Genomic DNA, 13,182 nt, shown 5'->3' with positions numbered 1-13,182 from the left:
ACAGGCCTCCGGGTCTGAGGTGATTAACAGGTAGCAAGAGCCTAGACGCAGACGGCCGGAAGTGGAAGTGAGCCGGGGGCGGGGACAGGACAGGCTGCACCAGGCCTGCGCAGTCAGCGGGCATCTTAGTGCGCAGGCGCTGTTGGGCGTGACTGGGTGACGCTTGGAGCGTAGGCTGCGACTTTCGGCGGATCCGGTTCCTCCCTCCCTCCTGCAGCCCACCCTACGGACGGAGCGCCCGAGCTCCCTTTCCCAGAGTGCTCTGCGCCGTGAAGAAGCGGCTCGCGGGGACTGGGGGCATTTTGTGTTGGCTGGAGCTGGAGTAACAAGATGGCGGCGTCGGCAGAGTGACGGGTTCCCTCCGGGCCGGAGCCGGCGGCAGTGGTGGCAGCGGTACCGCCGCCCTAATTCACCGCGCCCCTTCCCCAGCCCGCGGAGACATCGGCGGCCGCTCAAATTACAAGGGGCCGAGCTTCAACAAGCCGCGACCACCCTTCACTAACTGCGGCCTGGCCTTAAGCGAGCGGCGGCGGCGGCTATCCGGCTTCTCTCAGCCGACTCTGCCCTGTAACGCCAACAAAGCCTCAGTTTTCGGTTGCCTGCCGCGCCCCGCCGTCCTGCCGGTGTAACAGCTCGGAGGCCTCCAAGTCCTCTTTCCAGAGGTGTCGGGGCTTGGCCCCCGCCTCCATCTTCGCGTCTCAGGATGGCGAGCAGCAGCGGCTCCAAGGCCGAATTCATCGTCGGAGGGAAATACAAACTGGTGCGGAAGATCGGATCTGGCTCCTTTGGGGACATTTATCTGGCGATCAACATCACCAATGGCGAGGTAATCACCCGGTGGTTCGGGGTGGGGGGACGTTAACGCTTGGCTTCTTTTCACCCCAACCCCCCCCCCCCGCAGTACTCCAAAGCCTCTTCCCACTGCACGCACGCACGCACGCACTGGGGAGTCCGGAGAGAGCCAGTTTTCCTGGCTTAGCAGCCTCCCCCACTATTTCCCTAAAAAGGAAAAAACCCAAAGGCTGGGTAAACTCTTGAGATTTCCCACCTTGTTCAAAGTGTCTCTTTAATCGTTATTTAAGATGAGGAGGAGGAAGTCGTGTGATCGCCATGGTTTTCTTTGTATTTCTTAAATTTAACCTGGGATTCTTGTTCCAGTTAGAAGTTTCCTTTAAAAAAAAAAAATCTCGCCTTACGTTCCAAGGTTGCCCGTTTTCTGGATGAATCCCTCAGATTTAGAGGACACTGCCCCCACAAAAGGCCTTTGAGTCTGATTGTGTTGTTTTGTAATATAAAGGTAGCCTTTCCCCATCCCTTCGCGTCCTTGCAGCAAGCATTGCTAACGTCTCTTCTAGCGTCCCAAGTGAGTTTCAATCCGTAGGGATGTTGATGCCATCGTCCCTTTTCCTCTGCAGGAAGTGGCAGTGAAGCTAGAGTCCCAGAAGGCCAGGCATCCCCAGTTGCTGTACGAGAGCAAACTGTATAAGATTCTTCAAGGTGGGGTTGGCATCCCTCACATACGGTAAGAACCCTTGAGCACGTAGTCTGTCACAGAGGGAATTGCGAAATGCTGAAGTGGGTTGAGGCTAGTAATGGGACCGGCTGAAAGTCTTGGGACTGAGTCCCCCCTCCCCGAATTCCACAATTACTGTAATCGTTGGGTAATTGTTTTTTCTTTCCTTTCTTTCTTTTTTTTCTTTTTTCTTTTTGTTCTCCGACTTAGTTGAGATTTGTTTGTTGCACTGCTGCATTTAGCTTGTCATTTTTTCCGCTTCCCGAGGCTTTCATTTGCAGTTAACTATGCGGGTCGTCGTCTTTGATCTCTGCGCGGAAGGGTTTGGATTCTTGCTACCTTTGATGTTCGTACATTTGTCCACTGAAGTGGTTTTTGAGGGTGTGGATGTAACCGAGTTTAATCTGTTGGGGTTGCTATCGGAGCTGGTTTGGGAAATGGCTGCTCTTTTGTTGTGTTTTTGTTCCAACATGTCTTCCTCCTCCGCTTAGAAAATGGCGGAGCGACGTGACTCAACCCCCATATTCTGGCCTTTTTCTCAGCTTGGATTCCCAAATTTAGCTTCCTTGATTTCCCTTTAGCAGCGTTAAATGGGTTAACCCCCGAAAAGCCAAGAATTGAGTTCCGTAAGGCCATGAGATTCTGGGGGGATGACATGACAGTATGTGATCTCTGCAGCAGATGCCACATAAACTTGTTAAATTATACTAATCTAAAATAATTATTATCCCTGCCCAGTGCGTTCTTTGCCTTTTGCTTTTTTGAATGGTAGTGTCTGATATGTTTTAGTTCTTACAAACTTTTTATGGGTAATGGTAAAGGCAGTTCTGAACAGCACCAACTGTTGAAATATGCTGGTCAGCTGGATAAAAGAAAGCTTCACTTAACAGCAGTTTGATAAGTAGTTTCAACCTGTTGAATTGTTTTGTTGGTAACATGTAAGGGGAATTGGTTTTGCTGGAGGAGTATAAATGGTAAACAGAAATAACAATCAGGATAAAAACTGCACTTTCAATATTTAATGTTATTGAAAGAATTTTAAGTTATTTCTGAAGTTAACCTTTTAAAAAACTATGGTTTTAAACCTCACTGTTTCCTAGCAGTACTCAACAGATTTGCAAACTTAATCATAGAATTAAGTGGACTGCTACATAATATATTCCTAACTTTCTATTCCTCCCGCCCCTGTTGTCTGCTTGGAATGTGCTATGTAGACTAGCTTGGGCCGGGAATCAGAGATCTGCCTGCCTCTGCCTAGTGCTGGGAATAAAAGATCACCCTGCCACGCCCAGTTTTTTCCTTTTTCTCCTAAATCCTGAATTGAGTAATGAATTACCTTCAACCTAAATAACACTACTTTTAAAAATACATTTGAAAAAAAAATTCTTTTAATAAAAATGATGCTGGGAGATAAACACACTGTTGGTCATTGTAAATGAGCTGGAGGGGGAGATTTGTATGGCAAAGATTAAAGTGAAATTGGAGGAGATCCAAGTTGTTTGCTTGTTTTAATGATTTTCGTTCCTAATATACACTACCATGAGAGGAAAAGAGACCCTTGGCCTCCACTAACTTACTTGCATTACCATTGTTTTCATGGGATTTCTCGAGTAGAATCAACCTGTTCCAGATCGTTTGTGTTTGGTTTATTACACATATTGTCATACCTTATATTGCCCTGTGTTGGGAGACTTATTAATTTCAAAAAACATTAATCATTGCATTTTCAATGCTAGTGTGTTCTTTAGCCTGGTAGCTTATTTAAGGACCCTGCAGATACAGATCATTAAGGGCAGTGAGTAGTGTACTAAGTAAGCAGATGAATAAATTAGCATGTGAGCAGACTAGTAAGTGCCTATTATAAAATGGTGAATGCAGAGAGAGTTATGGCCTTTGTAAGCTTTCTGTGGGTGGGGCTAAGTAGATTAACCTGGCTTTTAAATTAAGGCTTCCTGGGAAAGGAGATGCGATTTCAGGACAAAAGCTTGGTAGACTGGTTGGGGAGGGCATCCAAGAATAGTGTGGCTTCTGGGAGTGGTTCCTAAGGCAGAATGTGTTAATTAGGTAGGGATGGGGAAAGTATACAGGGTTGTTTAACAATGGTAGGAATAGTTACAGAAGCAAGTACGGTGTGTTGGTTCTGGCTGGCCTTAATCTCAAGATTCTTTTGTCTTTCCCTGTAGTGCTAGCCAGTTTGTTGGTTTTAAAGCAAAGTATATTACTCAGTATTTTTTGGCTTTTTGAGACAGGGTTTCTCATGTAGTCCTGGCTGTCCTGTAAGCTCATCTAGAATTGTTATCTCCTCTACATTCCTTTTCTTTTTACTGCTCTGAGTAGAACTAACTTTCTGTCCAGGAAAAACAATTTTGATAAACAGGAAGTGTTCTTACCTAAATGGAACAATTAAGTATTAGATGTTTGAGCTCTGTATCTGCTTATGGCACCTGACACTAGGGTGATCTAGAGTCAGTCTCTTAACCCTCTTTAAGGCTCATTACTTTCCTCATCTATAAAAAAAGAACATTAATAATTAATGTTTTTAGTTTTCTTGAGGGTGTGAAGGTGCTGAGTAGGAATGTTGGGGAGGCTCAGCAGTTAAGAGCTTTGGAGGATATGAATTCAGTACCTACAAGGGGTTGTTCACAACTACCTCTAACTGCATTTTGAAGGAATTTGTTGCTCTCTTCTGTCATCCAGGCATATTCACATACACTTATTGCTGGGGGTGGGAGGGGGAGGGGAAATGCTTGGGAAATGTATTAGGTTGGGAAAAGAACTCATTTCTGTCTGCTTTTTATGTGCAGAAGTTTTTGTGTGAACACGAATTTCCTATTTAAAGTCTTTTGCTTGGTAAACCTCAGACTTTTCTGGTTTTAGTTTTTTGTTTTTTCGAGACAGGGTTTCTCTGTGTAGCCTAGGCTGTCCTGGACTTGCTTTGTAGACCAGGTGGGCCTCACTCACAGAGATGGGCCTACCTTTGCCTCCCTGAGTGCTGGGAAAAGAGGCATGTGCCCAGCCCAGTTCTGGTTTATTTTATGAAACTACTTCCAGGGCTTACATATGCATCTGCTTCTGGCAACTTCTAGATTGACTATTTATAAAGGCATATAATGGTAGAATATACTTTTATAGGAATATTGAGTACAGGAAGGTGGTTGAAGGTATGGGAAAATAGTTATTTGCCTGTGTATTTTAAATCACACTTTCCTGCCCTCTGCATCTGAATGTCAGGTATTTTAGAAACTATTTACAAAATATTAGCTAATCCGTTTCACTGTCAAAAGCAGCTTACACAATTACAATCTTAAACAGTTTGCTATTAAATATATATCTTGTGAATAAGGTTGTAATGTTGTAGAGGAAAACAGCTGTTGAAAGTGTGTTATGAAAAGAGACTTCAAGTATAAATAAGTTCACAGTTACTAGAAATGCTTTGTCTTGTTAATTTATTGGATGGAGGCCCGGCTTTAATCCCAGCACTTGGGAGGCCAGAGGCTGGTGGATCTCTGAGTTTGAGGCCAGACTGGTCTGCAATGCAAGTTATAGGACAGGCAAGGCTACATAGAGAAACCTTGTCTTGAAAAACAAAACAAATGTGTGGGGGGGGGTTGTTGTTGAGCTGAACAAAACCTGAGCGATGTATAAATAAGAAAATCTACTCATACAGATTAGACCTTGAGTCCCAGAAGAGTTGCTAGTCTTCTGGCTTCTAGTTCTCCTGAGCCATTATCCTTGCTATCAAGGTGGCATCATGTCTGCTCTACACTCCACATCTTTCTGTTTGATACTGAGATCCACATTTAGCTTCATTCACTATCCACAATTCTCCTGTCTCCGTCCACACAAATTAATTTAACAGCAAACTGGCTTAGAGTTTTGGTCAGTGATGAAACACTTGCTTAACGTATGGAAGACTCTAATTAAGTACCAATATCCTAAAGATAGCTAGAATCTGGGTCATGTAGCATGCCTTTAATCCCAGCATTGGAGAGGCAGAGGCAGGTTGTATCTCTGAGTTTCGAGGCCAGGGCTGTTATACAGAGAAACCCTGTCTCCAAAAACAAAAAACCAAAGATAGCTAAGCTTAGAAGCTCAAACCAATAATCCCAGCACTTAGAGCATTGTCTGAGGCTAGTCTGGGTAATATAACAACACCTGTCTGCAAAGAAGACAAATGTAGAAACAGAAATCTGGAATTTGTTGCATCTTTTTGAGTCAGGGTCTCACCATGTAATTGTCTGACCTGGAACTCACTTTGTTTTGTTTTGTTTCCAGACAGGGTTTCTCTGTGTAGTGCTGGCTGTCATGGACTCCCTTTGTACACCAGTTAGGCCTCACTCACAGAGTTACCACCAGTGATCCGCCTGCCTCTGCCTCCCTAATTGCTGGCATTACAGATTGTGTCACCACTTTTCACTAATTGAATCTTTAAAATGGCTTATCTTTTCCATAGCTTCCAGTAAATCAATTTAAAATGGTGCTCTCATGCCTGTAATCCCAGCACTCGGGAGGCAGAGACAGGCAGGTCACTGGTGCTTTCAAGGCCAGCAGAGCGAGTCCAAGACAGCTAAGGCTACACTGAGAAACCCTGTCTCAAAAAACAAAATAAAAATAAAAACAACAACAACAAAAAAGATGCTCTCTGGTTAAAGCTTAGGTATAATTTGCATACAGTGAAATGTACGGGTGTGTGGTCGAATTAGTTTTGAAAACTGTCATATGCCCTTTCTAAGATACAAGAATTATGTATGTACATTGCTTATCTTTTGTGGTTGTTGTTGTTGTTGTTGTTGTTTTCCAAACAGTTTCTCTATGCTATCTTGACTGTCCTGGACTCCCTTTGTAGACCAGGCTGGCCTCAAACTCACAGGGATCCACCTGCCTCTGCCTCCTGAGTGCTGGGATTAAAGGCGTGTGCCACCATGGCTAATTATCTTTTAATCGATACAACAATCCTATGAGTTGGGAGTTTCCCAAAAAAATAGCACCTGGCATATGACATAGATATTTAAGGCCGTGTAAGGTGATTCTGATGTCAAAATACAAGAACAACCATACTACACTATGTAGGGTTTTAATAACTGTTGCTGCTCTCTGCTCAGCTCTCTGCTCAGTTTCTGAACTACATTTTAGTAAGGTCTTGACCTCTGTGTTGGCTCATGCCTTTAATTCCAGCACTTGAGAGACTGGCAGGTGGATCTCTGAGTTTGAGGATAGCCTGGTATACAGAGCCAGTTCCAGGCCAGCCAAGGAACCCTGTCTCAGAAAAACAATGGACTCTTTTTCTTTCTTTTTTCTTGTTTTGTTTTGTTTTCTTCTCTCCCCCCCCTACCCCCGCCCCCTTTTTCTCTGAGACTGGGTTTCTGTTTGGCTCTGCCTGTCCTGGTCTTTGTAGACCAGGCTGGCCTGGAACTCACAGGGACCTGCCTGCCTCTGCCTCCCAAGTGTTGCACCACCATGCCTGGACTCTAATTTATATATTTACAGAATACTGTGTCAAGACAGCATGGTGCTAGCTAAAGGCTATACTGTTAACCTCATACAACCAAATGGTGTGGATTTGGTTTGGCTTGGTTGTGGAGAGGGGAGTATCTTAAAACTGTAAAGATATTGCTTTGTGTGCATTCTTACAAATGTTTTTAGGGAAAGAACTAGGTCTTGCTGTTAGGTTTTCAGCATAGTGCTGGATTATAAAGAAGGAACTTTCGCCAGGCATTGTGGCACACACCTGTGATCCCAGCACTCAGGAGGCAGAGGCAGGTGGATCCCTGTGAGTTTGAGGCCAGCCTGGTCTCCAAAGTGAGTCCAGGACAGCCAAGGCTACAGAGAGAAACCCTGTCTTGAAAAACCAAAAAAACAAACAAAAGGCAGTTTCTCTGACTTCATTGTGTGTGTTTACTTTTTTTAATCCAGCTGTAGAAATAAAAACTGTACAAATTGGTTATAGAAGTATTTGATACAGCTGAGGGAGGTGGCACATGCCTCTAATCCCAGCACTGGGCGGAAGAGGCAGGCACATCTCTGAGTTTGATGCCAACCTGGTTGAGTCCAGGACAGCCAAGGCTATACAGAGAAACCCTGTCTGGAAGAACAAAGAGATGTTTTTGATGCATAGATAAGTTCCTTGGTTTCTGATTGAGATGGTCAAACCAGTTCTAGTATTTGTATTAGACTAAGACTGGACTGAGGCTAATTGCCAATTCACAAAGGGTAATGTGGCTGCATTCTTTTTGCTTTGATACTATTGAAAAGAAAGGACTATTTCATTGAAATGTGATGTCCCAAAGCCAGGTGTGGTAGCACACACATGCAATCCCAGAATTAAAAATTCCTGACCAACCTGGGCCACAAGTGAGACCTTGTCCTTAAAAAAAATATTAAAAATTCTTTAACTTATCACAAGGTTTATTACTATGTTGACTATTTCAATTTTCTAGGTCAATACCAAGAAGAGTTGCTGCTTTGGTTTTTGTTTTAAGAAAGTCACTACAAGATGGGCACAGTAGTTCCAGCACTCAGAGGCAGGTGGAGCTCTCTGAGTTCAAGGCCAGCCTGATCTATAATGGGAGTCCAGGACAGCTGATGCTACACAGAGAAACCTTGTCTCAAAAAAAAAAAAAAAAAAATGTCTGGAGTATAGGTAGTATAAATTGTTCCTGTGCTTAATTTGTATTGCCTTTAAATGTGCAGTGGAGAAATTTATAAGTGAACTTAAACACTTTGTTGTCCTGCCAGCTGCTCTCTGAAATTAAAAAGCTAGGGAGCAGTTGCAGTAGATGTGTCTCATACACTGTACTTGGTAAGAATGAGCCTCTGTGGGGGCTGGAGAGATGGCTCAGTGGTTAAGAGCACTGCCTGCTCTTCCAAAGGACCCGGGTTCAATTCCCAGCACCCACATGGCAGCTCACAACTGGCTGTAACTCCAAAATTTGACACCCACACACCAATGCACATAAATTAAAATTAAATAAAATATTAAAAAAAAAAAAAAGAATGAGCCTCTGGACTGGAGTTCATGCTTTGATGAGTACCATTCTCAATATTTTCTGTTCTTCATGGTTTTTGTGTTGTTTTAGGATAGAGTGGGGGGTTTACTGTGTAGACCAGGCTGGCTCTGAACTCAAGATCTACCAGTCTTAGCATCCATAGTGCTGGGATTAGAGGTGTATGTCACCATGCCTGGCTTTCTTCTTCTCTTCTAAATTATTTCCTTTCATTATTTATTGGTTGGATTGTTTTTGTGGGGGAGTTGTTGACATTGAATTTAAATTATTCCTAAAACCAACTTTCACTTAATGAAATCAGTGTTCTAGTTTTGAACTTCTGTAATTTAATACAGAAATATTAGCTGCTATTCTTCAAATAAACTCTTTAGTGATTAATATTTGTCTTGTTAAAAAATAATTGTCTTGTTGATCTTAACATATTTAAGCTTATAAGCATGCTAACATAGCTTATCTATATAAGCTAAATGCCCACTATGTACCAGCAAGTTTAAAATGGCACACTTCAATGAAGAGTCAAAAAAATTTGTTTTCTGGGAATGTGTCAGTAAGCCAGACATGTGGTACCCCCGTAGGTTTGTCTTCCTCTGAAAATAGGAAAACAGTGTCTTAATTCTCAAACTGAGATTGAATGTGAGAAAAAGAAAAGAAAAAAAGAAAGACATGAATGCTTCTTTAACTTCAAGAGGATAGTGTATGAGAATAAGCTTCATACCATACCTGGAAGCCTTCAGTTGCTTTCATCAGCCAGTGTCTTATATTAGGGTTATCTCTTTCTTTTCTTTTTTGGTTTTTCGAGACACGGTTTCTCTGTGTAGACTTGGCTGTCCTGGACTCATTTTGTAGACCAGGCTGGCCTCGAACTCACAGCAATCTGTCTGCCTCTGCCAGTGCTGGGATTAAAGGCGTGCACCACCACGCCTGGCTGGAAAGAGTTTATTTTAGCTTATAGTTCCATAGCACAACTGAGGGAAATCAGGTTAACTTGGATGCAAAAGCTGATGCAAAGACCATGGAGGGTTGCTGCTTGCTTACTAGCTTGCTCAGACTGCTTATTAACATCCAGGACCACAAGCCTAGGGATTGTACCAGCTGGCCTTTTTCATATCAAGAAACTGCATCATAGGCTTAGCCACAAGCCAGTCTAGGGGACCATTTTACAGATTGAAGTCCTCTCTTCATGTGACCCTGGCTTGTGTAAAGTTGATAGAAAACTAGCCAGCACAGTCAGATTTAAGGGACAGACACCTTTAAGGGTTGTCTGTGTGAATCCAGTGACGTGAACCTTTCTCAGACCCTAACCATATAATAAATAGCTACATGGGTGGAGAGAGAATTCAATGGCTAAGGGTATTTGTTGCTCTTTCAGAGAACTGGAGTTCACTTCCCAGCATGAACATCCTCCATAACTCGAGGAAATCCAACAGTATGTTCTGAATTATGCAGATATGCTTGGATGCACATACGTATAGGCAAAATAGTCATGCCCATAAGATAACTTAGGGGGAAAAAGACTTAGCTACAGAGTTATTTAAAAAATAACAGTTTTTAGGACAGCCAAGGATACAGAGAAACCCTATCTCAAAGACAAACAAACAACAAAAAAAATTGCAGTTTTTACCTTATGCTCATACTTGTTTGATCACTTCTGGAGTGCTCTCAAGTCTGTTTTTAACAAGGACATCCAAAAAAATTTCTGTCTTAGCTACTGTAAACATCAGATTCATAAATGTCCAATAGCTTGAGAGGTATACAGGCTTTATGCTAATGATCACAACTGATGAGAGAATTCTAGAGTACGGTAGCCATGTGAGTTAGGCCCAGAAGAAAATGTTCCACGACACTCTAACCTTATACCTGTCTCCAGCTCTTAGTTCTTTTGGGATGTTCCCTGAGGAGAGAATGTGATATAGAAGTCCCAGTTAAGGCTCATTTTCAGCAGTTCTGTTACTTATTCCCAGCACTTTGACTGGTTAGGAGTGTCTACAGCAAGTACATAGCTCACAGCCAGAAGAAGCCTCTGTGAGCTCAGCTTGCAGCAACACTTGGGTGCAAATATGAACAGATATTTTGACACCTGGACTCACTTTGTAGACCAGGCTGGCCTCAGACTCACAGAGAGATCTGCCTACCTCTGCCTCCCAAGAGCTGGGATTAAAGGCGCGTGTCACCATCGCTGCTGGGCTTACTCTTTAGATTTTATTGAACAGTGTATTTAATTACTGGGGTTGTCTTGTGACTAGAGAAAAGGTTGTTACCTTATAAACAAAAAAATTAAGTCTGTCTTTGAGACAGGATCTTTTTAGCTGAGGATGGCTTAAAGCTCATCAATCCTTCTTAGTCTTCCAAGTGCTGAGATTATTATAGGTGTGAGCTACTATGCCTAAGAACAATTGAAATTCGTGATAATTAATGTTTTGTGTTGATTCTCTTTCCTTGGTTTGTTAGGTGGTATGGACAAGAAAAGGACTATAATGTGCTAGTCATGGATCTTCTGGGGCCCAGCCTTGAAGACCTCTTCAACTTCTGTTCGAGAAGGTTCACTATGAAGACTGTACTTATGTTAGCTGACCAGGTATGTAAACTTTTGACAAAAATGAAAAACTGAGGAAGGTTATTTATATAATGTAATGTCAGCATTTCATAGACCAGAGTAGTATAACCCCATGTGTCACTATTTCTCTTCAGAAAGCATAAAAAGTTTATTGTCCTACAGTAGGAGGGTATTTGTTCAGCCTAGTGTGGCTTGTACACCTGTTCCTCTGGGAATAAGATCAGTATTCATGGAGCATTCTGTATTTTTACTGTGTATGGTGTCACAGACTCTTGAAAATCCCAGCATTTGGGAGACTGAAGTGAGGTTACCCATTCAAGTTCAAACAACAGCCAAAAACTTTTTTTTTTTAAATTAATAAGGCCACCACAGTAACTAACAGTGAATCTTTAGCCAAACTGATACATAATGTAAAAAAAAAAGTCTGAAGCACAAGTAGCATTGAAGCAGCACTAGGCCATTTGAGAAATACCTGACTCCGCCTAGCTTCCGACTCCTCAGATAGACTACTGGAGAATCCAAAGTAGAATTAATAATTTCTTTTAGGAGCTAAAAGAAGAGAAAGATATAAAAATAAGTTAATTGGGTTCTGTGGTAGAAGAGTAACACCAGTAACATGAGAGAACATTACTAAGGACTGTAATAAGCCCTTAGCAACTGTTGCTCAGGTGATGGAACCCACAAAGGTCCACCTGCCTTTGGCCCTCTTAAGTGCTGGCATTAAAAGGGAATACCCACATCCAGCAGCCCCTATTTTTAATCATTCATACTAGCAGAAGAGGCCAAAACCATTACAAGTTTAGGCCTAGATAGCCAGCAAGTTAAGGCTTTGTTCTTTCATTTGTTTTTCTAGTGCTGTCATTCTAGATTATAAATAATTGACATACTGGAGGGCTTGAAAAATATGAGTTGCTTTCTTTTATCACCGATTATTTCTACCGTTTTTCTTTTTCAGATGATCAGTAGAATTGAATATGTGCATACAAAGAATTTTATACACAGAGACATTAAACCAGATAACTTCCTAATGGGTATTGGGCGTCACTGTAATAAGGTTAGTTAAATGCTCTTTGCATGAAGGAACAAAGAGTAAAATTGTTGCGAATTGCTTTGATAAACTTAAATCTTTGAAAAAGCCATAGTAAATTGAATTTTCTAGAAGGATAATCAGCTAACTATTAACTGAGTAACTTGAAATATGTCCTCTTCAACTTATCCAACCAAGGTCAGTTTATTTATGTGAAAATAAAAGATTCCAAGGGCCTTTTAATAATGAACTTTAATCATCTATTTATAACTTGAACAATTGTATCCAGTTTTCATTCACTTAAATAGTGAAAATATTTACATATAATCCTTTCTGGATGGTACAAATCAAATCTTAACCTTAGACTCTAAAATGTGGGTTTTATAATACTCGTGCTTATGCCAGTGTGGCAACCACTGGCCCATCTGTCACTATGGCATTAACACTTGCTGGCTGAGCATGGTTGTTAATGAGAATTCTTCAGTCCTTGGATTGGTGTATTTCAAAGAATAACTTTTGGGCCTGCTTCAAAAGTAGCTTACAGTTTATTACTTGGGTTTCAAGTTGGGTGAGTTCTCCACCCCTCCTCCATGCTGTTATAGGAAAATACTGACTAGTGAATTGAACATTTATATAGCAAAATGGGTTCCTGACGATGGTTTCACACATGGGATGATAGTAGTGACGCATGATTGCAGTTAGAAACTAATTATATTGAAATTTTGTCTGCAATGCTTAGTTTTATTGAGTGAATTGCTTTCTTTATTCATTCAATGTTGAGCTCGGGCAGACAGGCAGCATTGGCAATGCACGAAGCATGTTCCAATCTGATGATCTCAGAAATTCTCAACTTCAGGACAAATGGGGGAGGGGGACATTTTTATTTCTTTTTTTGGAAGGAAACTTCCCATTTGTTAACCAGTTAGGGAATGTGGTGTTTTAGGTCCAGCTGTAAATGTTTACTTTGTTTGCCTGTATGAATGCCAACTTGGAGCCATTATTAGAACTGGTGTTACTTGTTAATGTGAGAGATATTAATGTTGGTCTGACCAAGTTTTAGCAGATTAGGTTTTTCACTGACCTT

At 41.8% G+C, this 13,182-nt stretch overlaps 1 protein-coding gene across 9 annotated transcripts in view; it reads left to right on the top strand.

Moving 5' to 3' along the window:
* Positions 1-153: 153 nt before the first annotated feature.
* CSNK1A1 (casein kinase 1 alpha 1) overlaps positions 154-13,182 on the top strand; it is a gene marked incomplete at its 3' end in the record, with an annotated part of 34,071 nt that continues 21,042 nt past the window's right edge. For 4 of the 9 annotated variants that reach the window (XM_084780694.1, XM_084780695.1, XM_084780691.1 and 1 more), the window contains exons 1-4: positions 156-826; positions 1,416-1,522; positions 10,966-11,092; positions 12,027-12,125. In XM_084780694.1, coding sequence (XP_084636820.1) covers positions 704-826; positions 1,416-1,522; positions 10,966-11,092; positions 12,027-12,125 — 456 coding nt within the window. In that variant the 5' untranslated portion in view covers positions 156-703. Of the gene's footprint in view, positions 827-1,415; positions 1,523-10,965; positions 11,093-12,026; positions 12,126-13,182 lie in introns of all 9 variants that reach the window. The other 5 variants (XR_014779006.1, XM_084780693.1, XM_084780696.1 and 2 more) reach the window with 5 other exon arrangements.

Source organism: Acomys minous (assembly GCF_964271855.1).
Source record: "Acomys minous genome assembly, chromosome: 4".
Taxonomy (NCBI): domain Eukaryota; kingdom Metazoa; phylum Chordata; class Mammalia; order Rodentia; family Muridae; genus Acomys; species Acomys minous.
Note: the sequence above shows the minus strand (reverse complement) of the source record. Positions and strands in the feature narration are given on the sequence as shown.